This window comes from Triplophysa dalaica, chromosome 18 (assembly GCF_015846415.1).
Source record: "Triplophysa dalaica isolate WHDGS20190420 chromosome 18, ASM1584641v1, whole genome shotgun sequence".
NCBI lineage: Eukaryota > Metazoa > Chordata > Actinopteri > Cypriniformes > Nemacheilidae > Triplophysa > Triplophysa dalaica.
In genome coordinates this window covers 11,366,501-11,393,359 of record NC_079559.1, presented here as the reverse complement: position 1 = coordinate 11,393,359, position 26,859 = coordinate 11,366,501, and the positions used below count along the sequence as shown (strand labels likewise).

The following is a 26,859-nucleotide window of genomic DNA, read 5'->3' as shown; positions in this document are numbered from 1 at the left end:
TTTGTTTTGGACATATTGTCAAATAAACAGTAAATATGGGCAACTGGTTATATACTTAATCTCGCAAAAGTATAAAACGACTATTTGTTTGCATCCAACACAAAGGCGGTTTATTGTTATTTTTCTTTCTTCCGACAGATGGCGTGATTTCGCTTCTCATGCTAATCAACGCGCCGACGTTTGCTGTGGATTCACATCGAGGAAGTGTTCATCTTTGGGGATGACGGTAAGGCGTGGGGAAAACGAGTCGAGTTTTATAAGGCCGTCTACCACGTCTCTTCGACAGCCCATCGATAGTGTTTCGAAAAGGAGACATGAAGTGATTGTAGATTGTACGATGTCGAGGGCAGAAGGGCAACAGCTGTCCGGCTAACCCTGCTAACAGACAGTCTTCATGATATCAGAAAGTACCGACACACACTGACTACATCATGACCGGTGAGTTTGTATTACGTTGGTTTGACATGAACTGTAAGATCACCTTTTGGTAGTATTGAGCATCATGATTCTCTGTTAGCAAAGAACAGACAATATAAACAAACCGGACATATATCGCTATTAAATGGTCAGTACTCAGATTACTCAAATGCTGCTTGAATCTTCTTGATGTTATTCACTCTTGTACATCTTATAGATAGACACACAAATGTGAATAAAAGCTCTTAATGAAGAATAGTGGTTTAATGTAGTTAGCATGATAGTTCTAATAATGTACTTTTATATAGTAATTTGTGTAAAATCCTTAGTAAACCTCCTAAAGTTGAAAACCTGCTGAGTGACGTCATTGCCTTTCACTTTCTTTTCAAGGGGAACCTTTGACCTCTTTTTGTTTAGATGATGTGATGTTAAACGTACCGGTCATCCGGCAGCAGTACCACTGGGATTGTGGCCTGGCCTGCTCGAGAATGGTACTAGAGTAAGTATGCAGCCCACACAGATTACACTTGTTATTGACAAAGCGTCAATTATTTTTACCATGTTAATCCATTCGAAAGAATTCTGGACAGTGTCACAGTGACACCGGACAAACTATTCTTTAGAATCACTATAGATTCTGTTTTAGGGAACTTTTGGTGTAATCTTCAATATTTACTCTACTTATAAATCCTTGTGTATTTGTTTTGTGGACAGGTATTTACATTCAGTAGGATATGAGGAATTCCAGAGAGCGTGTTCGGACTTAGAGTTCACAGAGAGCGTGTGGACTATTGACCTGGCTTATCTTATGTGTAAACTAGGGGTCAGGCATTGCTTCTGCACGCAGACGCTCGGTGTGGATAAGGGCTTCAGAAATCAGGTACAGGAATTCGCAGCTCTTCTGATCTTAACAGACAAAAACGTCTCGATTTGAACACACCGCCTTCTATCTATTTATAGTCATTTGTAGATCGATGCCCCCAAAAATGAATAACACTGTGTGTGCCTTTGAAGTGCTTTTGAACAAGTCCTGACCAGTCAGTACAACTCAACAACATTGGTTTGAGGCAGGGCTCTGTCTGATGCTGGTTTGGGAAACTATTTTGAGGAATGCTTTAAAGGGATTCTTCACCCAAAGACCCTCGGATTGTTCCAAATCTGTATAAATGTCTTCGTTCTACTGAACACACAGGAAGATATCTGGAAGATTGTCAAACCTCACTCCTCATTGACTCCCATAGTATTTATTTTCCCTACTATGGCAGTAAATGGGGGGTGAGATCTGACATTCTTCCAAATATCTTACTGTGTGTTCAGCTAAACAAAGAACTTTATACAGGTTTGGAAGAATCTAATGGGGAGTAAATTATGACAGAATTTCTTTTTTTTGGGGAATTATCCCTTTACTTATTATCTATTAGGATCTGTTCGCAATAACAGCAATAGATTGCAAGCATAAAAAAAGACAATTGTTGAGCTGTAACCTTTTTTAAACGTATAGTTCAATCCCCAAAAAACTCGGCCTAATGTCATTGCAAACCTGTATGACTTTCTTTCTTTTGAAGAACACAAAAGAAGATATTTCAAGGACGTTACTAACCAAACAGTACTGGCCCCATTGATTTTCATTGTATGGACACAAAACCTGTTTCACAGAAAGAGTCCTAGAGTAGTTTTTACTGAACATAATAGAGAATAAATGACTTTTTTCAGTGAACAGACCCTTTAAGATTTATTTCAGTAAAAATCGGTCCTGATTTGAGTGTTGAGTGAGAATCTGTATTGATTTTTCCCTGTGTTTTCCTTTGTCAGTCTTTCTACAAGAAGCATTTTGACACTGAGGAGGACCGGGTTAATGAACTCTTTATGAAGGCAGAGGACAAAGGAGTAGCAGTAAAGAAATGGTGAGCCTTTTTTTTACATGTATAAAATTTTTCATCCTGTGGCAATTTCGTGCTTAAATATCAGATTTCTCTTTTGTAGTTCTGTTACTATTCAGGAGATCCAGAACCACCTGGAGCAGGGACACGTGGCCATAGTGCTGGTGAATGCGGTGGTGTTAGTGTGTGAGCTGTGCTCCACTCCAGTCAAATACTGCTGCTTCCTCCCTGTGGGTCAGAAGTGCTTCTGCAGGAAGCCAGAATACCAGGGTCACTTCATAGTGGTGTGTGGCTTCAACCGCAAAACTGGCAGCATATTCTACAACAATCCCGCCTACTCGGACCGTACGTATCGACAAGTCGTGTATAGATTCCTTTGTAAGAAAAAGTATTTGTTAGGCTATGTTTACATCTAACTTCTTTTTTGAAGCTATAAGCATCTGTTTTTACATTATAATCCAATGGGGTAAACCGTGTTTTCCAAAAAAGTTCCGCCAGCATTGGTGTATTTTTCGGCAGCTCAGAGCATCTTTTGAAGAGAAAAAAGTTAAACTTGTCTCTGAAAAATATGCCAAGCACCTTTTTCACAGCTAACCAATGACAAGCAAGAAGCGAGAACTGTCGTTTTCATAACAACATACAAGGAAGGTGATTGGTTGAGCAGGAAAAAAGTCATCAAAATGGTGGGCGAAATGCCGGTTGGAGCATAGTTTTCACTTTCATCACTTTCAATGATTTTCAACTTTTGATTGCATTTCTTGTGAGAAATTAGATAAGCAGTTCTTAAATGTGTAATTGGTTGTTGCAAAGACTCCCCCTGTTCATAATTCACACCGTGTCTACACTGGACGTGACAGGCGCGACACTATACCACAAAAGACATTAGAAACGCATTAGAACCCATTATAATTTCAAATATTGTCCACACTATGAAGCTTGTCTGAATCTGTTTCTCTTAGCTGCCTTGGTGCATAAATGCTGCCCCTGAACATTGCTGGTTGCTATTTGTAACCACAACGCTGCAAGCTTTTTTTTTTATTAAAAAAGAGCAATTGTCAACTTTTTCTTGTTAAAAAATAAGGAAAATGTGAACATAGTCTTAGAATGTCTTAATACATGCACTTAAACTCACATTACATTGTGGCTCATATATTGCTGTCTTAAAGGTGTGTGCTGCACAAGCTTTAAAAACTTTGAAGATGCCAGAAGAAGCTACGGAACGGACGAGGACATTTTATTGGTCTACAAAGACGCCTGAATCTCACTCGGAGTGTCTGTACTTACACTCAGAACTCACGTCTCCATCCACTGTGGTTGGTTGGGTAGCATTTTTGCCAACAGGTAGTAAAGCTGCTAGCCAATAGCAGATAGTATTTGCCACCTCTGTCTATGGTCCTCATCAGATCTATAGCATCGCACAAAACATTACTATGGTGCTAAATCGGCCACTGAATGACAGCTTCCAAAACATTAAGAGAAAGGAAAGGGAGATTAAATTATTTTTAATTTGTGCTTAGTATATATTGGCCTAACTCATTTTATAACTGTGATGTGAATATTTTTAGCTCATTTGATTTATATAGTATCTGCCACTGTCGCACAGTAAGAGGTAGAAGAGAAGTGTATATAATGTTATTCGTTCATGTAAAGATATTCTGACATTTTGTGTTTTGTTCAGGGTTACATTGCATTGAATGGATTTAGTTTAAAATGTTCCTCTTCTAACCCACTTAAGGTTGAACATTTAGTGAATGATTTTAACTATTGTGAGAGGGGGAATTAATTTTTGAAACTCAGGTAACGTGTTAAATCCAGCATGCTAAATGATATTCCTCAATCTAAAAAGGAACGTTTCGTAGGTGCAATGCGGCTGGATTCAATTCTCCAGGTTTTATTCCTCAAAATCAGTATCACCAGGACGTCTACCATAACCTCATGTAGATTAGTTAAAAGAGTTTTAGGGGTTCCCAGGCTGAACTGTGAACTTTCGTACACAAGACGCCTCCATCAACTCACTTACAGCACCAATGTATTAGCAAAATGAGTTGTAAATGAGAAATGAATATGTTTTGATATTCAAATTAATATATTGTGTTGTAATTCATAGGAAACGCATTGTTAATGAATGCCTCCACGAGAGAGAGAGGAACACTACGATTAGCTTAGTCTTATGGGTTTACTGTCAGGTGTTTTGTAGAATAGAATTGTGGTCCATTTGAAATGCATTGAATCCAGTGCTGTGAATGCTTTTACTGTCCCGTAAACATACTTTGAGTGCTCAGTGATTCAAATGGTTCATGCTATGGTGGTTTTCATGGGCTGCTGAATGAAATGCTTGCACTATGGTGTTCCTCCGGCCATAATTATGTTATTTAATCTTTGGTCATTCAGGTTAAAATATTGTTTTGGTTTTGATTTTTACTATCAGGTGTCCAGTTACATCAGCTTGTGCATTTTTTATAAAGAACATAAGCAATGGTAATATGGCGAACTTTATTTTTATGAATTATATAGGTCCATTTATGAAATGAATAAAAGTCGGATTTGTATTTTAATTCAAATATCTATTTCTGTTATTGACTTCAAATTAAATAATAAAATGCATAATTTATCCAGTCATCTGATACAATTCAAGTAGAGAGAAAAGTATTGTGTGGTTCTCCTTCAGGCTCAGAAATGTAGAGTTTGGTGGTTCAAGTTCTCACTTTTCTGACAATCTCACTCTTTAATAATATTGGGTTTGAAGTCATGCCGAGCAGCTTTGGCGAGCTCCTCTGCATACATTTCATACCTCCCGGTCATCTATGGAGAGATGATTCATACATGTAAATGCCCACAGACACTACTTAAAGATGCAGTCCTGTTTTAATATCCACAGGACATGTGACGTTTGGATATGTCCATGTCTTAATATCAACAAGTGTTATCTTGATTTTTGCCTACCTTGAAGTTCCACTTGTCCGCGATTTGCCGATTGAGGTTCAAGTCCAGCTCTGTAACCAACAGCCCATCACGGGTTCTGGATAATCCTGGGGTTCTGCTGCCATCCGGTGCCGCTACATAGCTGGAGCCATAAAAGTGACCAAAGTCATGATGTGCTGTAGACAGATACCCAAAGAAAGTCAAAGGTGAAATAAACTGCTGCCCAGCACTTTCTCCTAAGCTTTAGAAGGAAAATGAAAGAGATAGGTCACCCGAAAATAAAAAATGAATTCATCCTCATGTCATTCAAAATCTATGTGTGACAAAACACAAAAGATATTTTGAGAAATGTCTCAGTGGTTTTGTGTCTGTTTTTGTGGTTTGGTTACCAACATTCTTAAAAAAATCTTCTTGGAATGACTTTGGGACTGCTATTCTTATAACTTAAATATGTTACATAAGCTTTTGTTGATTAATAATTAAACTATCCTGTAATGTCACTAGTCCACCCCATAATCTGGTGGTGATTAAGTTTCTTTGAAGAAAAACGGTTTATTTTCCCAGTTTTTAATACCAAACCAAAATTAATTTGCTATGCGCTTTTCCCAGATTCTTAGACCTGGGACTCATAAATTGGTTCATTTGGATCCTTGGAGCATCATGGCAGAATTCTGTTTCTCAATTTTTCTACCCTATTCATGGCAAGTGTCCCCAGACGTGTTTATGAGCCTGTGTGACCCAGGTCAGGTTACCAGTTGTGCATGTTAAACAGGACAGGGAACTTCATATTCACTTCGAAGGCTTATGCAATAGTAATGAGTGCTGAAAGCGAGAGCAGGACAGTGACTCAAACTTTAGTAACACGACACCTGCGTACATGGTCACCTGTTCTCACCTAGTCACTTATAAAGATGCTAGACTGACAGACAGATATGGTAATCCCGACAGTACGAGTCAGGTGAACACATGTACTGCATGTATAAAGAAACTCATGTTACACACATGGGCGCTGTAAAGGGGTGGAAGGTTAGGACGATTCTAAGGGCCCAGCCTGATTTAGGGCCCAGAAGAGCAGACCCCCTTTTTATTTTCGTATTTCTTTTCTCTTTTTTATACATACATTAAATGTGCTAGGGGCCCTCGTGCACTAAATGTGTATTTTGTCCGTTTTGACCATAGATTTAATATTTAAAAAACAAATAATGTATACTGTTTCAGTCACACCCCTCCCTGCTCCCTCTCAAATTGGTTCATTCCATTGTACTTGTAATGATGCTGCGCAAACAGTGACATCAAAAGTCAGGGCATCAAAAACGTTAAGAAAAGAAGGAAAGAGAAGACAGAGAACGCCAAAGTCGACAGTATGTCACACAGTTTTTCAAAAAGAAAGGTAGCTTGACCTAATCCTGTATTCCAAAACTTATTTTTGTTGCTACATGACCTGCTTTTATCTAGCTATCTTAGTAAAATAATTACTGAATTATGAACACAGAATCAGCGGCTGCTGCACACCCACGTCCTCCTTCCCCCACGTCCCCCGTCCCCGTCTTAATCAGCCGAACAAGGTGAGCCTGAGTGCGAAACTTCGCGAAGATTTTAGCCTCTAAACACGTCTTATCTACTGTATTCGCCACATGATGATAACTTTGCAAAACAAAAAGTAATCTACACGCTTCAAAAATTACAAAATCAGTTTACCGGTGTGTGTCGTGTGTTCTGTGAAGTGACAGTGCTGCTGCTACGATCGATGCTGTCAAACTTGACGTTCTTAATATGAATAAAATGCCCCAGAAAAAAATAATATAAAATTGAATAAAACGTGTCTCTACTGTAGCTGATGTTTCCTGATTGAGCAGTTTGACCCAGCTGAAGCTTGTTCATGTAAAGTATATGTCAATATGTGTACATAATGTTCTGTTGTGCTTGCAAATGCAATTGAGATAATAAATGTTCTCCCTTTTATGTAAACAAGTACATATTTCTTTATTTTTTTCTTGTTTTTGTAGGCTTTGTACTCATCTTTAAACATTTTAACTATGCAATGTGCTAATTATCTTTTTTTTAAGTTTACAGGGGATATTTATTGGGTTAAATTTTATCTGTAAAAAATGTAGGGGGCCCAGAAATTTTGGTTTCCATAGGGCCCAGAATTTCTGGCGGCACCCCTGGTTACACATATGACACATTCAAGCATGAAGAAAAGAACTACAAATGCAACATGCACACATGAAATAAAAGGATAACTACCGTTTTTTCCATCCCCAGATGTAAATTCATTCTTGAAATACTCCTGGAAAAAAGAGAGATATCGAGACACATGCGTTACTCGGAAACAGCAGCAGAGGGCAGCAGGAAACACATCTAAACCCAGAGACATGTGAAACTTGCATAACAAATTGTAGAAACAACCTCCATTTAAACCAATTTAAAGATAATTGGTTTACTGTATCAACCTTTGAGAATACAAGTCATCCCTCTAAGACATTATAACCATTAACAGAGACCAGACGCCACTTAACAAACAAAAAAACACTTGCGATCTTGTTTTTGCATCTGTGTAACATTATTTGTAGTTTGGCATATAATCCTTTTTAAATGATTTGCATGTGCGTCTCTAATTATATTAGATCATCTATCTTATTTGTCCAGTTTACTTAAGCTGTGGTTGTGATATGATCAGTATAAACAGCTCATGGTTGGGACAAGCAGGAAATGTCCTGGGACATCTTAGTAAGCATGTTTTTAAAGTCTCCACATGCAGGAAATATCCTGGAACGTCTTAGTAAGCATGTTTTCAAAGTCTCTATAATCTTAAACATTCTCACACACAGTTAGTTGGCACCTTATGTGCAGTTTTTAAAGAACAGGTGAAACATACCGTGCCCACGCGATTGATGGCACAGGTGAAGCAGTGGTTGGCAATGGCAGCGTTTCTAGCCTCGATCGGCCACATTGGTTCACTGTAACGAAACACCAGCATCATTATGAGGAATAGGGGCCAGTGTTATTCCCATGAGAAAAGTACAGCCTGATACCTGAGAGCTCCAACTGTAGCTGCGGGGTTGAAGATGATCTCTGCCCCTTGCATGCTGTACATTAACCAGTTCAGAGGGTGATGTCGACCGAAGCAGATGTTAACAGCAATCTTTCCAAACTGTGTCTGGAAAACACGGTGGCCTGTGTTGCCTTCCATGTAATATGTCGACTGTTTAAAAGAAGGAAACAGCATCAGTTTAACAAATGATTTATGCAAGTGCAATAAATTGCAATATATTTTATATATTTCGTTTAATTATTTAAATCATTAAATTATAAAACACAACAAAGCTTAGGATTTATTTTAATTAAAAAACAAAAGTTAAATATTTTCAATAATTACTTTTTATTTAGTATTTTGTTAGACCAGCACCAAACAAACCAGCATGGAAATTCATGCGACAAGGCCTAGGATGGTCTTTTCATTGCATCACTGTGGTGTTCTTCAAATGGAAACCTATTCATACATTTCTCACACGGATCAACATGAATGCATAAAAATTTCACTTTAAATTGACTGAATGCATGAGAATAAAGCTGTGTGTTTGTGTGTGCCATCTGGTTTCTACAGGTACACTAGGGCTCGTGTTCCAGGAAACGGAGTGGGCACATTTCCTGTATTAGAGATTAGTGTAATGAACATTGTCACAGTGTGGAATGGATCAAAGAGAAAAACATGTAACTGATAAACAGCCCGGCAGGGACAATAAACCGCTCTCAACCACTTAAAGTGCCCACAGATAGTGTAGTTTAGATACACGCATGTGTGCAAGCGCACACACTTTGGTCACTTTTAAGTCTTTTATCCAAAGCGACTTACATTGCTTTATCCTATACATTTTACATAGGTATCTGCAATCCCCTGGGATCGAACCCACAACCTTGCTCTTACCACTGAGCTACAGGAAAGCTATTACAACTGAGATTATATGTTTTCTTTTTTGATGTTGTATATCACATTGCCAGATACATTTATAAACACAATGCCAGCACAACACAGAATCCCATCAAACACTACACTAGTGGTTATATAATGTTAAAAAAAATATATACAAAATACAGTTCTATTGATTCAGTTTTTTATTTTACAAACAGCTTTTAAAAAGACTGCCGCCACAAGAGATACATATTCTGAAACCTTAACTAAGCTATTGAAAAAGTCAGCTGCAATGCAACAAGTCAGACATTTTCAGTTGACCGCTACTATTAAAATAAGGAATGACACTGTAGCTGTGTTATTTGACTGGAGACGGTGACACTGACCTCATTGAAATCTCCCACGCGGGGAATGTGGTTCTTCCTTGTTTTGCCCAGAACATTGCCATTATTGGACACCACCACCGCTGTGTTCCACAACGTTCCGCCATGAACCTCATCCCTCTCCAAAATGGGAGACACCACAACCATGTTGTATTTTTTGGCCAGCTGTAAACATGAAAACTAATGTAATTGCTTCTGTGAAACAACTAGGCAGTTATAAGCAAGATGCGGTCAATATCACGGAAACATTGTGGATTAACAGAAAAATTAGATAGTCACTTCTAGATAGTAATAGAAGTGATTTGGTTCTAAACATTTAATCGTCTGACGTATTTCAAATGATAGATGTGCTCCATCTGTAAACAGACAGTGAGCATCTATTTCCTTAAGCAGAGATGTGTGTCAGAAGATTTTTACAGTTACGTGCTGCATTGCTCATCGGTCTGCGGCTCATGCTATGGTCAGTATGTCCTTTTCCCCTCTCTGGAATTAACCTCCTGCTATTTCCATTAACAAATCACAAAGCTCACAGCAGCTGCACATTACTACATGTAGTTAAGACACACATGACTCAAATTGATAATTAACTCCCTTCACAATACACTGGGACATTCATAAATTAATTCAAAGGGGAACAGAATAATTCTATGCTAATGGAAATACGACTTCTTAATTTTTCTGTGGGGTGAACAGATAAATATTTGGATCATTTTATTTTTTTAAACATGTCATTTAAATAATTTTTTATATAAAGTGTTGTATAAAATAGATGTTTTATTTTTTTAATGATTTTAATTTATTTAAACCAAACGTCTTAGAATTAGAAATAATATTGGTATACAAAGCTTAAAAAATAAAAAATGAATCATATTCCTCCATAATAAAATGGGGACATCCATTTGTCCATTTTCTAACTTCCTACCTGTATACAAAAGCGGGTAGTAAGCCCATCCTCGGCTGATTCTGCAAATTCTGTCCAGGGTTCCTTCTCTCGTGTACATAAAGCAAAAGGCATTGCTACGGATGGAGGACAAAGAACAGACGTGAAAGGAAATGATGCTTCTTGATTTCATTTTCAAAGATTTAATGTTTGTTTACGTCAGTACAATTCTCAAAACTGACTTTGGGTGTCCAATAAAACTGATTTATTTGCTAAAAAGGAGGATGAGGAAGTCAAGCGGATATGTTTATTACCTTATCTTTCTTTTTTTTGTTTTGTTTAGAGCAGGGTAAAACTATTTTTGTTTACATTGCATTAATAAACGACTATCAAAGTAAACATGCGACATAGATTTGCATGGAAACACAGGAAGTCGTACAAGCGCTGAGATTCCTAGGGGTCGAGAGTTTACGTTGGGTGGCGCTTAAGGGGGTTCAAGCTTTGGCGATTGGACCTACTGGGTCCCACAAGGACTCGAATGACCTTTGGGAGTTTATTATTGAGGCATGTGACTCTGTTTCATCAGCACGCATCCCCACAGCCAACACAAACAGAGAAACTGCGAGAACCGCTTAAAGTTCCTCAGCACAGCCCCATGGCAACGCTCTGCGGATGTAATATAGATTCTGCTGATGTCTTCAAGAGTATGTTACATCATTGGAGGTCAAGATGTCTTACAATTCTTGTACACTGTTCATTAATAAGCTCAGTAGCGGGATTGAAGACAGCAGGAAACCGGTAAAAACAAGCAGCTGAATAAAAAACACTACTGCAGTTCGACTTGCCAGATCTTACAAATAAACCAAGTACCTATTTATGAATAAATATATAAATAATCTCTATAATAATTTAATTATTATATATTGGCAGCCTTTATGTATTTGTATTAATAATGGACTTCATACCTTATAATATTAGTGGTTAATAACTATGGTGATTAGTTCAAAAATAGAAATGTTATCCCAGATTTATAAACAATTTACCTTAAAATCTTGATGTTAAAAATGTTTTTATTGGTGCTGTCAAATCGATTAATTGATTTGTTTATATAATGTATTGTGATTAAAACACACACATGTACAGTATGTATAACAAATATTTACATAAATATATATATACACATTTAAATATAATTTTAAATATTACATATATTTCTTAAATATATACATGCATGTTTATGTATTTATATATTTTACAATTAACCTATTATATAAACATAAACATTAAGTATGACACCCCTATTTTTATTCATTGCTGTTTCAGCATGCGACAGGATTAGGGTTAACAGATTTTAAGGAAGATATGTTTTGTGGTGTAACGCGGTGCATGTGAACACTACCTTGGATCTGATCTCACCGATTTAAGACAAAAAAAAACAGTCTATACAGTCGTATTTAACACATACTGTAAATATTTACGTTTAAAACTGCACATTTCAGATGCATATTTTGTGAAAGTCCTAAAACTACATGGCTTATTATGCATGTGTGGGCGCGTGTTTGCATACTCACTCCAGCATTCCTGGAAGCACACCATGTTGACGCCACACATCGCCGCCACCTCTACAATGTCACCCACTCGTTTGTGCAGGGCTGTGATCTATGAAAACAATAAGAGATAACAATAGTGCAGAATATTCAGATAAGTCCCCAGCATAATGGAAGTTTGTTTTAGAACATGTATTAAATATACACATGGGCCTGGGCAGTAACGTGTACCCTACTGTAAGTCAATCGTGAACTTGGGAGTAAGACCCCCATTGAATTGCTCTAAGTAAGAACTCACCTGTTCAAGCACAGGAGCATCGGTGGGTAGGACTATCTTGTTTTGAATGAGTCCCACGCGGACAGTCCTGGGTGGTCGGAGCTGCTCTGGCGTAGCTTCAAACACATAACCCTTCAGATCAAACTCTTTATCCATCGCTGCATCTATTGCACTCTGGGGAAGGTCCAGCTTCCTGAAAGCACGCATTAAAGACTTATGTAAAAAAGAGATGTAATGCTTTTACCTGACACAAGCTGATGAACTGTTAAGCATTACGAAACATCAAACAAATATGTTAAAATGTTTACATGTAGTTCAGGGTGTTGTTATGAACAACATTCCACTGTTATATCAACATTGAGGGTTTTTTTGTTATTTCATGAACTTTTCATGAATACCCTTGCTAAAAAACAACAGAAACCATTACAGAGATTCTTATGGAGTTAATGGCTATAGTGGCAATTGTTTTGGTTTTAAATGGAAACTCCATTGATCTATGATGGTCTCTATGTGTTGGGTTTATCAGTATCATGTTATCTGGCCGATGGGACCCCCTGAGCACTGTTCTGGTTTACATCAACTGCACTTTTATTTCTAATTTATTTTTATTTTGCTCTTATTCTTTTCATATATACACTAACATTTTTTAAATCAATTTTATTGCTGTTTTATTGTTTCTTAAAAATCTAAAGTTTTTGTGATCTCAAATCATTTGCATTTTAAAGATACATTTATTTCTTTCTGACAATTATTTTATGTAAAGCACTTTGAATTGCACTTGTGTATGAAATGTGCTATATAAATAAACTTGCCTTGCCTTGCCTATACGGCCTAAAACACACAACACAAATTTAATTCATTATTTATATTTTTTTCTATTGATTTTACCAGAAGACAATGAAACAAAAAAAGTTTACAAATACTAAGTAACAGCCGTAAGATAACAAATACAGTAGTGCAAGCTTATTAGGCATATACATTTGGTGAGATTGCCAACCACTAGTTTAGGGGAGTGACGTCATGTGGTCAAAGTCTGTCCACTTAAAAAAAAATGCCTGGACTTCTCAGTTACACTTTAACAAAAACGAGCAATTTCAGTCGTTACTATAATTTAATCTACTTAAAAACATTTTACGGGTCGAAGTTTGCCAACTCTAATAGCCTGTTTGTTAAGATTGAGTTGGTCTGTTGTTTCAATGTTGCATATTCGTCAAATTAACGTCAGCGGTACCGTGCGTTGGCACCGTTTCATTCACGTCACATTGGAAACCTGGGATTTGTAGTTGTTACGTTGAAGTGAAAGTGAAGAGTCCGTAATTTACCTCAGCTCTTTTCCGAACATTAGCCTCCTGACATCTTTGAGCTCTTTCTCAGGTAAATGCGCGTCAAGTGTTTCCTCTAGCGATCCAAACTCTGTTCCAGACATTTTGCGATATCGTCTTATGTCTTGCGCTCAGGTTGCAGGACGAATGGACGATTCTTCCCCCCCTTCACATTAAAGTTTAACCAGCACTTTTTCAACTCTGCCTTACGCAATCTGAACACCGGTGAGAGTCCAAGGGGTCTCTGGTCTATATAGCCCACCTTTTGTTTTTTCATCTATCAGAAAGACAGCAGTCGAAGGATATTCAGGCCAAAAGTATGGCAGGACTCACTAGTTTCAATCTAACGATGTATTTCAAGACGTTTTTGTGACATTCTGTAATTTAACGTTATTCACAGTTTTATGCTCTCATATTAAATAAGCGATTGCATGAAATATTCCCAAGTGTAAATATTGATTGATATTTAACATGAGCTCAGAGAGGACAAAAAGGTTAATATATGGCAGGCTATTCCAGGCCAATGCACGAAACTCCCAATTTAATGTTGTAACTTTGGGAATGTTGTGGTTTAAAATCAACCTATATATTTATAATTCTATCCATTTTTAGGTGTCAAGACTTTGTAAAAAGCGTCATTTAAATGAAAAAAAGTTTTAGACCCAATAACAAAGAGTCGTTTACCCCAAATAATAGCATATCCTTTTGAGTACTATAGGCCTACTGAAAAACTATAATGAACTAAATCAAATGGACCAAACAAAGCACAATAGTTTGCCTATTATTATGTGCAAATAATTGAAAAAAGTACTTCACATTATAGAAATCGATGTAGAAACAGTTAAAAATCATAGTGGTGATACGGTTGGGATAGCCCAATATATTTCACAACAACAAGAGATATATATATATGTTTTCTTGATGCCATTGTGCGTTGTGGGGAAAAATTTATGAAATGAATTGTATACAAAAATGTTTTAATGTTGAAAAAAAATAAAGACAGTATAAGTACATTTTCAGCTCCTAGGAATAGCTATGCTCTTTCTGACAGCAGCTTTAATGCGGCTTTGACTGACTCCTCCCTTCTTTGACGCTCCGCCCCTTTTGTCTCGTTCCTTTGAAGGATTTGACAGTTTTCTAAGGACCTCTAAAACGAGCAGAAACAAAGATTGCATTGCAGGGAGTGACAACAGCTAACATATAAATGCACTATGTGTGTAATATATTGTAAAGCATTAGACATTTTTTAAGGCATGCATTGAAAATGTTCTGAAAAACAGAACAACAGGAACTGATTTGTGCTGAAAGACATTGTCCTCAGTTCCTTTATAATAATTTATGAATGCATTGCCTGCTAGCTCAGGGTGACATGTCCTATATTCAAAGATTGCAGAATACTTAGGTCCTTCACTTCCTACACCTGCCGAAGAGAACGTGTGTGTATGACTTTATTCATTTGACTCAATTCCTAGTTACTTTGAATGAATGAACATGAAAACTCACGTGTCACGCATACTGGAATATAAGTTTCTCTCTCCTTCAGCACACTGCTGACAAGGTCAGTGCTCTGCGCTCTCTCTGTGAGGTTCATCAGCTTACCATCCCTGTCCATCAAATCCACACTCTCTACAGAAAACAGCTCTTGGATTAGATCAATACACGAAGCTTTATTGTTCAACACTAAGTTAATAATTGTGTATTTTATTTGAAGTGGCGAGGGAGACGTCACTACAACTATTGTTCATAAGTAAAGAAGTGCATCATGATCAGACATATACTGTATGTATCTCAAACCATGCATTTGATTGAGAGGTATGCTGTTACTTAATTAAATATAATACAACTTAAGCTAATAAACCACTCAGAACATCTCAGCAACCGAATAGCAACACCCTTACAACCAGCCGAACCCCTGACATCATTATCATGATAATTAGTTTTGCACAAATAAGCAAGCAACATTTTTACAAAAATGTAGTTTATTTCTCGTGTTTGAAATGAATCTTATACTAGAAAATAAAAATGAATTGTATATACCTTCCAGATCCAAACCGCATTTCTCTTTAAGACAATGGACAAAGTTTATAATCCAGCAATTTAGGTTTAAAAGCTGCTCCCGTCCCTCTGGGGAAAAAAGAATAAGAGTTAACCCAAATACTTTTTTAACAAAGTTTTACAAAATGATTTTATAAATGAGTTAATGTTAAACAACATTAAAAAAGTTTTCTACCACACTCAACAGAAGAGATATCAATTATCTTGCACTTACCATCCAACATCACAGTCACAAACATCTCGATGTGAAGTACATTCACTTTCCTGATTTTAGCTGGTAAATCGCACAATGTTTTCACAGCAGCTTTGCGGTAATGAACCTGGTCTGTTCAGGCAGTGCCGAAATAAAACACAGTTAAATGTTGTTGACTACAGCCATACCTAGAGACAAAGCCCTGTTTTATGAGGAATGCTAAAGAGTTCTGCAGTAGTGAATTTAATGGCGAGACTATTAAGAGACTCAAGTAAAGCAATGGGCATTTTATCCTATTGTGCCACCGTTGACCTATAGATTAACTTTCCATTCTGATTTAGAATTCCGATTACACAAACATCACCATATTACCCATGCAGGCAAACGTTTCTCTCTCTCTCTCTCTCTCTCTCTCTCTCTCTCTCTCTCTCTCACTCACTACCCTTGAAAGGAGATTAGAAAAGGGCCTGTTGTTTATGAAGCAGACTGGTCTTATTTGTCTCCATGGAGTCAGTACACAGATAGACAGGTTCTCATCCGTTCTCGATGTCTTGTTGAACAAATCTATGGCCTTTTTGAGAATAAACACAACTCCTTTCTGCTCATAAATAAATATATTACTTTTAAAAAAAGCCTGTCATGTAGGAAGCCTTAAACCCCAATTTATTTTTTTAAATGTCTGTTGCTAAACAAATGATTTGTTTAAAAATATCTCTTCATAGAGAAGCACAAGATCTAAAACAAGAGCATATGAACTAAACGTTGTCATGGTTCACTTCCAAAGGCAGAATCAGTACACTACAGATGATTTACAATGTCACACCTGGTATTAAGAGGCGATTTAAATGGTCAAAATACAGGTGTAAACATATTCTATACAGTTTTGTGACAAACAGGTCATTTTTTAAGGTCTAAAACAGGGCTTTTCATCTTATTTGTTAGCTGAACCTTTTTGACGTACCAGCTGAGATTTGAAATAAATATTTCAATAATTAAATGGCACATTTGCATTTATAACGTTGTATTATTCTTTTTATTGCTTTAAATTTTCTTTCAGTAATATTTTACATAACTATTGTTATTATATAACCTGTAGCATTTACTTGCCATTTAACTTTTTTTCAAAGTTATGCAAACAACTTCTATATGCAGCCTATATATGTGACCCTGGACAACAACACCGGTCTTGAGGTAGATTTTTGGTTTGTTAGGACGATATATGGTCGCGATGCAAGTATTTGAAAATCTGGAATCTAAGGTTGCAAAAAATCGATAATTTTGACCCATACAATGTATTTTTGGCTATCACTAAAAATGTTCCTGTGCTACTTAAGATTGGTTTTATCTCCAGGGTCACATATGAGCTCACAGCCCCCCTGCGTTTGAGAAACCCTGGATAAAGTAAATTATTTCATTGATTAATAATGCATAATTGCACATTACAAAATAGTCGCTGCTAACAGACATAATTGTACAGCAACGCTTGAGCAAAAGACTTAATATTCATATGGTATATGCAGTATAGTATAATATGTATTGTGTTGACTGGATTGTGTTGGCATTGTAGATTCCCTTCTATGTTATTTTATGACATTATGGCTGATACCCGATCTGGGCAGTGACAGCTCTTACAAAACAGACAGCAACTCCATGACAACACAGGCATAAGCTTTAGATTTCAGCCATTAGTTTTTCTACACTCCTCACAATGCAACGCTCCCTCATTGCCTTTCCAGAAAAATGTTATCGGTGTGTAAACATCATCAGCTTCATCAAGAGATATTTTTCCCAACTTTACATGTGATATGAAGCCCTCTACAACCTTTATGTCAAAGATTAAACCAATCAGCTTGTTTGCTGAGCTTTTCCACCCTCAATAAAAGCTAAATGTGTGGCGTACCATGTTTTTACATATGAGGATTTATCTCTTTCACCGTGAAACAAACGTCACTCACAGTATAACCATCGATGGATATACTATAGCAGACAACAACAAGGACTTGGACATTTGTTCGACGTTGACAGAGAGGTTTATCGCACAAATTGCACTTATTGTTCACGTCATCATGTCAATTCCCTGAGGGCTTTATTATCTAGTTACTCCTTCTCTATAATGATTTTAACGGATCAAATGTGTCAGAATCATAGCCACCCTTGATCTTTAAGCCACAACAATATTTTTGTCTGCTTTTGATGTGACACGCTCTGGTCTCACTGTATCATATCTTGAGCTCAGTTTATAAGAATGCTAGCCTTAAATACTCCAGATATCTCAAAAGGTCTCTGGAGACTGCAGTGCACCCTTTTTAACCTGGAATCTTTCGGGACTTGGGGAAAGTCTGGGAAAATAAAATGTTAGGATTCATAAGACCCTTCAGCGTGTGATAGAGCACAACAACCCAAGAGGAGCGCTCTCTCGGGATAGCCACTTCATTTCTCTGTCTGCGAGTCTCCCATCTTTGGATGAAAAATCTTAATTATGTAACAGCTTGAATTAAAAGTTAGAGTTACAATATAAATCCATCATTATTGGATCATTTCTTTCAGCACGTACGGTACACACAGCTTTAGTGATATTTTAACAATAAATCTTGCAGTCAGTTTACAAATAAAGCATTAGTATAAACAAATCAATTATGCTTATGTCCTTTTATTGAAGCTGTTTACTGTAAGAAGAATTAAGGATTTGGTTTTTATCAGTATAATTCAGATATTTTTTGTCATATTTAATTATATTTATTTTTAAATGACTTTATTAGTAGCTTTTTATTTGATCTCTTTATTTACGTGGTTTAGTTTAACACTATATGCTTCATTTGTTTGTTTTCAATGAAATATATAAATGTTATGAAAAAAGTGCTTGTCTTTAATGACACACATCTACTCAAACACTCAACAGCAACAATTTAGATAAAACAGTCAAACTTCCAAAACATATTAATCATTTATATGTATGATATTAATCGTTAATGCACCAGTGCTTGCTGGGAAGAGGGCAAATGGCCCAAATCATTTAAAGCATAAGACTTTTTGAAAATTGCATGAATTCAACCCAGCAGCTAAGTTTGCTCAAATAAAAAAACAAAATATAATCGCAACAAATAATCATATTGCGTTACTTTGATGGTGTAACTTGCTGAAAACTGTGTTATAATTGTTCACCTCATTTTTAAATCGTTTTGGATAAAAGCGTCTGCTAAATGACAATGTTATAAAAATGCTAGAATAGTACGCAAACAAAAACATATGCATTAAAGACAGGAACTGTCGAAAGAATAAGTTCAAAGACACACGTAATATGTTTTTCAATGGCTTGACTTAAGTCAGTTATGACAAATACCACTTGTTTGGTTTGAAAGACTGAAGTCTTAATCAAATTTCACATAAACATCTTTATTATACAAACTGTAGTCTTTTTAAAGACATAATGTAATCAGAGAACTGTATGTCCAGTCGATAAGTTATTTGATAAGAGCCTTCCATATGCAGTTATGAGTTATTTTATTTATGTGTTACAAGAAAATGTTTTCATTGCTGTTCAGTTGTGAACAACCTGATCTCTTACATGTACATCATGACAGACAGAATTAGCATAAAAACACAATCAAAAGATATTTTATCAAAACTGACCGGGCAGTATTATGTTTAAATTTAGAAAATAAATCCAACAAAATTGAGAAAAAAAGCAATACTGTCGCATCATAGAGCCTAACACTTATAGCCACACCTAGCACATGCACTGCTATATGTTGAAATGCTGTGCTAGCTTTACGGACCACACCAAAGTAATACTGAACAGATCAATTCAGATCATTTGTACCAAATACTCAGAAACTATGCCAGACACTGGTTTTTACCAACTGACTCATACAAGATGTTTACACAATCGAAACTTTATGATGCTTTTGTAATTGCCTCGTGATTGGTGCAGGTTTTGATTACAATAGTGGTTTATTTATGCTGCCACGATTTGCCTCTTTAAATCAGCGGTTTTAAGGTGTATGTTAAACTTTGGTTTCCTGTGCAAATATTTGATGTTGGATTAAAGCCCCAGTCGGTGAAATCTAGCGGCAAGGTTACAATTTGCAACCAACCGCTCACTCCACCTACCCCTACAGAACATGGCGATTTATATGCAAGGGGACCCGGGCTTTATATAGATAAAAATAGCTCATTCTAAGGAAATAAAAACATAACGCTTCATTGCATAAGCTCTTTTTACACCTCTGAAGACATAGTTATGTATATTATATTGCACTTCTGTCAATAGATCCTCCAAAAATTTACACAGTTTTGCTTTCCAACCATAACAAGACAGCGTCCTAGTAATCTGAACCAGAATCTTTCATAAAAAGCGTTTTGCATGAAGCGCCTTACACGTCTTCTGTCTACATCTTTACATTTTGACGTTTTCATTGTCAATCATTACAATTTCAAAATATAGACACTCAGATCAAGTCAGCTTTACCATAACTATAATGTCTTCCAAGTTGTTTAAAAGTTCTACTTTGTCTTTGATATTTTAACCCATCATTCTGTCAGGGTATCAAATAAATAAGCAGAATCCATCAATGGAAAAGTATCAGCTATCAGGAAATGTCAGTGAGCTCAGTGCAGTGGGTTGTTTGCAGAAAAAGATTTGATTCGATGTGAAGCGAAGATACATCCCTTCCATCCGTAATACCGAGTACAGTATGCTTCTTGCAAGCAACGGCCTGATTGTTTCTGGTAAGCGGCGACTCTAAATGTATTAGTACAGGATCCCCCCGATGCTTGTGAGTGTTAGTAAGCACCGCTGGCTGGTTATCTAATATCAAGTTTTCTGTGCCAACAGGTCTGTGCGTGTGCCCGGGCTCTGCACTTTCACAACTGCTGGTGGTGCTGCTCTGGTCGGCGTAGAGGTCACGCACCAGGCCGTTGATTTTAATTCTTAGTGAGTCCGCCATGCTCGCTCGTGCCGAGGTACGGGTGCTCCCGTTGTTAGAGAGCGGCTCCCGTCTGCCCAAGACGCGATAGCGCACGATTTTTCGGAAGGTGTATCGGAACTCACGTATTCGGTAGGCGTAGATAAAGGGGTTCACAACCGAATTGGCATGCGAGAGGATTATGGCCAGGTACATGATAATAAACGGCGGTCGTTTGCAGGTTGGACAAAACAGAGTAAAACAGTTGATGATGTGAAGTGGCAGCCAGCACACGGCGAACAAGCCTACGATGATGGCTAGAGATTTGGCCGCATGGACTTCTTTCTGCAGAGTGGTGCGGGACTTGAGCTCGCATGGCACGGCTTTGGACTCGATGCATTTGAGTTGGTGGCGTGCCGCCATGAAGATGCGCAGGTAGATGGCCAACATGAGAAGCAGAGGCACAAGGACGCAGGCGAAGAAGTTGAAGTAAACCATGTAGTCCATGACCACAACCCCCTCGAACAAACACTTCATCATGCCGGGCTGACAGGTGCTGTTGATGGACTCTCCCGAGCATGTTTGGTGCCAGCCAAGCATGGGCGTCAGACCGATGATGACAGAGAGAACCCAGCAGATTGCAATGATGCCTTTGGCACGCTGTCCTGTTACTAGACTGTTGTATCTGAAAAAGAAAAAAGAAAACGTTTTTTAAACTCTCCAGTTATAAATGTTTGCTGTTGTTTGTCTAGACGGCATATCTAAAGGTTTATCATTTGTAAAGAGCACATCAATATTAATAGGCCTACTCTAAATCTTAGAATCACAGAGTTATAGTAATTCTGACTCAACGTGAGCAGCCTTGCGACAACCACAATGCCAAGGATCTAGCATCCATTCACAGTATTCCCCCCAAACACTCTCATTGGAGCAATTAAAAAGAAGGAATGTGCTCGGAAATGTCACTGTTTGGAACACAAATCTATTTTCAGAGCGTCTTTTTGGCCAGTGTGGGAGAACAGCTGAGTTCTTTGGCCTCTATCGCTTTCATTCTCCAGATGTGAAAGTTCATTGATGCACACAGAGAAAACAACCCCAACCACCCACCCATAACCTGCTTCAGGGACAGACCGACAGGACATTGAAAAACACACACAGACACACACTTTCACACATGTCCTTAATAAAACCAGCAGAACTGATCACTCCAAATCAGATTATACCTGTATAATTCTCAAAACTTTGGGATAGCCCAACATACTGAATAGGGCAAATAAATGAAACATGGCATCCAATTAAAGATTACTGATTGACAAACAACATGAGTCAATCTCTTCTGAATATTGAAATACTGAAACATTGAGGCCTGTAAAAACCATTAGCAAACATATTCCAGAGTACATCAGATTTATGATGGGTTGTGGTCATAGACAGCACCAAAATAGAAGTTTGGATCTTGCTAGGTTTTTAAATCATTTTCACCCCAAATTAAGCAAGAATAGGAAGTTTGATGGAAGAATACAGCATGTCCCTGTGCTGGGTTCGTAAGTTCATGTCATATTAGTAAGGTGGCTGTGATTAATGGAATCCTTGCCCCGACGTATGGGAACTGTGTCACATGTGGGTATTTCCTTGCTGAAAAGACCCAGTATCTCTCGTATTCACTTCCATGCCGGTCAAGGCTGGATTATGCTGGTATGATGGACCAGCATGGCCAGGCCTATCACCTGCAAAAACTTGTAGTCAACAAGTATTTCTTTGTAAAGATGGTTGGTTTTAATCAAAATTGGCAAACCGCAATGTTTGTCTTATACCATCAGAGAAAGTAAATGTTCAGACAGAAGCAGATGGAAAAGTTTCTCAAGATCTGTTCTTTGAGAAATATTGTTTTTCACCTAAAGGCCAAGACAATTTCAGAGAGTTGACATGAGACATATGGTCAATAAAATCTTATAATAAGCAGATTCAAGACACATGGTCCCATTAGGGATCAGAGAAGCTGCAATCTCCCTTAAATATGATTAATGTGCAAAGATGAATGTTTCTGACATCACCCTCACATAAATGTCAGTCTCGCTTAAAGAAATAGTTTGTCATTTATAGATTTACATTTACGCATTTGGCAGACGCTTTTATTCAAAGTTACTTACACTGCATTATCCTATACATTGTTTTGTTAAATGACAAAAAAGTACTCAGACAATGACTGTGTTATATTATAAGTCATGAAGTCATTTAACATTTTGACCTGGTTTTAAAGACATGGCTTGGCGTAAACCAGGACTAACTATTAGTTAGATAAGGATATTTAAATTGCTTTTATGAAAATGTTAATGTACAAAACTTTACTTGTGTGCATCTTGAGACAAAACAATAGCACTGATATATTTAAGATATTTCAGGGCAAGGTTTTAAAAGTTAAGCTCAAACATTCATTTTAGTCTGTGACTAGCCTTAAGCCTTGTCTGTGAAACCGGGCATTTGTGTTTAAGACAACATTAATTTTGTCATTAACTTTTAATTTTCTATTTTGCTGATGCTTCTGATTTGGGTTTGCACTACTACAACACAAGTTGTATATACTACTTTTGTGACTTGCATGGTGCTTTTTGTCATTTTGGATCCCTGTTCACTTTCTTTATAAATAAAACCTTCATATTTAGAAGAACTTCATATAAACAACATTAGGGTGGCTAAAGACAAAATGTTTATTCTAGGGTAAACTATCCTTTTTAACACTTTTCTACAGGGTCCAAACCACGTTACTCACCTTAGTGGAATCTTGATGGCAATGTAGCGGTCAATGGCAATGGCCAAAAGGCTAAATATGGAGCTCTGGGTCAACACTAACACGAAGCAGGCGATGAACAGACAGCCGTAGAAATTGGCACAAAAGCCAGTGCTGATCAAGATGGAGAAGGGGATGGCCAGCACACCCACCGCGATGTCCGCCACAGCCAGCGAAACAACAAAGAAGTTGGTGATGCTCTGGAGATTGCTGTTGAGTCCCACAGCCCAGCACACCAACACGTTGCCCAGGATAGAGAGCAGGGCGATCAGGAGCTCTAGTATTATGTACACCACGTAGAAGACATCGCTCAGCATGGTGAGGTCGCTGGGGGGAAACGATGATGCCTCGCCTCAATGTCCATAGCTGCAGCCCAAAGCATAAGCCACCTCAACGGAGGCGATGAGTCAGTCTTAAAAAGACTGAGATTTCTAAATACTTAAATCTCAATTGGTAAAAAAAGGAAAATACGTTTGTATCACCAATAGGACCAAGGTGTGCTGTTTTTCTCATTTACAATTAGATTACGGAAGGTCTTCTTTAATTTCTCAGCCAGGTTAAAATCACCAGATAATTTTCACAGAAATTCCAGTCATCATTCCATGCATCTTCTTATTCCACTATTCCACCTTGTTCCGTGGAAAATGATGTCACCATCCAGAACACAAACCTCTGCAAAGAAGAACAAAATTAAATTTAATACTGTGATATTTCAATAAATGGTTGAAGAAAGCGACAATCATGTTGAAAAACACTTCAAATAATTAAATAGAATTGAATTAAGAAACACAGTAAGTATCCTTTCATGTAATAATGTCTAATATCAAATATCAAAGTAGGATAATTCTGGTTTCTGATATTTAGATTTTTCGATCATCATTGATCTTTGATATAACAGCAGAGACCTTTGAGTTTATGCCAGAACCAGATTAATGCCAAAGTATAACAGAGAGAGAATAAAGGGTTTACACAACAGGAACACATAACAAGTCAATGGAATAAAGAAACAGGTGAGAGCACACAGGGAATTGAGTTGATAATTCATATCAAGCTTTACATTTGCCAGATGTCTGGCCAGACGTTCTTTCCTTTTGTTTTAGTGTTTATGGGAAGTCATTCTTAAGCTCTTAACACAGAGAGCCTGGGCTATTTACCCTGGAACATTCCCACAGTGCTGGAAAGAAACATCCTGAGGTTACTAACCTCTGGAATACAAGACGAAGCATCTGTTCTTTAATACTCATCAATATTTCCAAACATATTTATTGTTTCGTTTATTTCCCAGGCTTAAACCAAGATTTGCGATTTGCTAGAGGCAGGTGGCATTGGGGAACATTGTGACCATGCCAGTGAAATGCCTTTGTGGTTTACTTTCTGCATAAAATCATACATTTTGTGAAGTACCTTCTTTGAAAATATAACCTTGATGTCTGTAAAGCCATGTCAAAGATTGAAATTATAGTGAAATTCGTGGGTGACATCAAGCTTTGAGACTCTATTCGAGTTTTCACAGAATGGGTCATATTTATCGATTGAACATACATTTATTTTTAAAAATATACATTTTTGTCATGCCGTAGAATATTTGCAATATGATGAGACTCCATGAAATCCAATTTAGTTGCTGATTTCCTAAAGACAGATAACATAAAGCATAATATGGAAACCTGCCATGGTGGGACAGCGAGAATGTGTCTGTAAGACAAACCGGGAAACAGGAAGACGGCGAAAACATGAAAGGAATGCGAGTAGGTGACTGCCATTGACAAGAACTGAATGTTGGGGGGTTGTCGAAAACCCTTGTAGCAAAAGGTTAGAAAACAACAAAAACAATAAACAAGTACAGCCTGACGCCCAGCCTCGCAGCCATTGATCTGGATGGATGTGCAGACTTTAATGACAATGGAATGGAGCACCAAAGAAAGACAAAACTGGAATTAGCCAGCTTATTTGTCTTAATAAGCCTCTACAGTAGTTTTCGGGTTTTAGTGTTTTGGGTTAGCAGGAGACTTGTTGAAAATACTGCATGCTGTGGGCTAAAACATCCCAACAGCAGACCCTTGTGAAAGGGCAGATTTTGTCCCCCATTGAATACCATAGTAGGAAGAAAATACAATGGTGGTCAAAAGTTCCCCAGAACGGTTTGCTGTCCTACATTCTACAAAATGTCTTATTTTGTGTTCAACAGGTCAAACAAATATAAAGTAATATTTCCTACTATAGGAGTCAATGGGGGGCAAAATCCAAGCAGTATGAGCATTCTTCTAAATATCTTTCTCTGTCTTCATCAGAACAAAGAAATTTCAACAGGCTTGCAACAACTCGGATGTGAGTAAATGATGACGGAATGTTCATTTTTTTCCCTTTAATAAAAACAGCAAAAAAGCAAATAAAGAATATTTGTATCAGTGGCAGTGGGGTCATATTTCAAAATCACACGTGTATCTAAAATACGGTACATATAAGTTTGTCTTCACTTCACTAACAGAAATTGTAAATGTACATTTACACTTTAATGTTGAATTAACATCAGAACTGCTCAAACAATAACGTTTAATCGCGCTTCAAATCACAATATTCTAATGTAAAACCCCGTATATTAAAGCACTTTATTTGTATGTGTTGGTTGCGGTTTTCTACTTACCACGAGAGTTGTTCACTCCGGGATGACTGAATAAATAAAAAACAAATAACCCGACGGACAAAAAATATGTAACCCCTCCAATAGGTAAATGAACGCTTGTAATTCCTCAGTGGTCCCGCAAATATGGAAGAAAAAGTTTGATTTGCCGCGTTTAGGCGTCAGCTGATGGATCCGGTTCTGTCAGAGGCAACAGACACATTACTACTGAGAGATGACAGCATTTAGGGCCCCTATAGAGCTCGTGCATGACCGATCCAGCGGCGGGGGCGAGCATCTCTACACTAGTCCATTGAGTCCTGATGCGCTTTCTTCCTGCCATCAACGAAACTTTCCGGGTATCAACGAAACAAATGAGGTGCGGATGCCAAGTGCTTTCGGATGCGAAGATAATAAAGTCGTTGTTTGTAATTAACTATGGTTGTATTATGGTAAATGTGTGGTTAGTTTTTTCTTTAAAAGTGGTTCATAAAGGCTTTCTCTCTGATGATGCAGAAAAGAAAAAGTTGACTTTATCTTAAGTATTTTACACAATTACAACTTTTCCCAACGATACAGTTGAAGTCGAGCAGACAAAAGGAAACAAAGGAAAACAAAAAACCCTGTACCTCAGTTAACACTGACAAATTAGGTTAATCTTGGTTTACACAAACAACCAAGATTTGAAACCAATGTGTGCCGCAGACAATAGAGCCCTGTGCACTAAAGCAGGAGAATAAATTGGTGTCATTGAGGAG

The 26,859-nt window shown here is 37.5% G+C and overlaps 4 protein-coding genes across 5 annotated transcripts; 1 reads left to right on the top strand and 3 right to left on the bottom strand.

Annotated features, from left to right (window-relative positions):
• The first annotated feature begins 155 nt into the window (after positions 1 to 155).
• Positions 156 to 4,908, top strand: gucd1 (guanylyl cyclase domain containing 1). 2 transcript variants are annotated; one of them, XM_056772516.1, is made up of 6 exons: positions 156 to 438; positions 835 to 916; positions 1,132 to 1,297; positions 2,230 to 2,321; positions 2,401 to 2,642; positions 3,464 to 4,908. In XM_056772516.1, exons 1-6 carry the CDS (start codon positions 432 to 434, stop codon positions 3,553 to 3,555), a joined length of 681 nt encoding a protein of 226 aa, XP_056628494.1. In that variant the 5' UTR covers positions 156 to 431; the 3' UTR covers positions 3,556 to 4,908. The 2 variants fall into 2 exon arrangements, with proteins under 2 accessions (XP_056628494.1, XP_056628491.1); XM_056772513.1 differs by having other exon boundaries at positions 158 to 438; positions 808 to 916.
• Positions 4,777 to 13,788, bottom strand: upb1 (ureidopropionase, beta). Its single transcript, XM_056772512.1, has 10 exons — positions 13,542 to 13,788; positions 12,241 to 12,412; positions 11,967 to 12,054; positions 10,438 to 10,532; positions 9,519 to 9,680; positions 8,255 to 8,424; positions 8,098 to 8,179; positions 7,467 to 7,509; positions 5,241 to 5,395; positions 4,777 to 5,099 (listed from the first exon to the last, which is right to left on the bottom strand). The coding sequence occupies exons 1-10, from the start codon at positions 13,643 to 13,645 to the stop codon at positions 5,016 to 5,018; spliced, it is 1,155 nt and encodes a 384-aa protein (XP_056628490.1). The 5' UTR covers positions 13,646 to 13,788; the 3' UTR covers positions 4,777 to 5,015.
• Positions 13,789 to 14,557: 769 nt separating this feature from the next.
• Positions 14,558 to 15,949, bottom strand: LOC130407286 (uncharacterized protein CXorf65 homolog). Its single transcript, XM_056730061.1, has 5 exons — positions 15,811 to 15,949; positions 15,579 to 15,665; positions 15,045 to 15,167; positions 14,893 to 14,961; positions 14,558 to 14,688 (listed from the first exon to the last, which is right to left on the bottom strand). The coding sequence occupies exons 1-5, from the start codon at positions 15,833 to 15,835 to the stop codon at positions 14,558 to 14,560; spliced, it is 435 nt and encodes a 144-aa protein (XP_056586039.1). The 5' UTR covers positions 15,836 to 15,949.
• A 2,756-nt stretch (positions 15,950 to 18,705) lies between these two features.
• Positions 18,706 to 26,828, bottom strand: adora2aa (adenosine A2a receptor a). The gene is made up of 3 exons (XM_056730013.1): positions 26,126 to 26,828; positions 23,464 to 24,153; positions 18,706 to 21,378 (listed from the first exon to the last, which is right to left on the bottom strand). Exons 2-3 carry the CDS (start codon positions 23,796 to 23,798, stop codon positions 20,379 to 20,381), a joined length of 1,335 nt encoding a protein of 444 aa, XP_056585991.1. The 5' UTR covers positions 23,799 to 24,153; positions 26,126 to 26,828; the 3' UTR covers positions 18,706 to 20,378.
• Between the last annotated feature and the right edge of the window lie 31 nt (positions 26,829 to 26,859).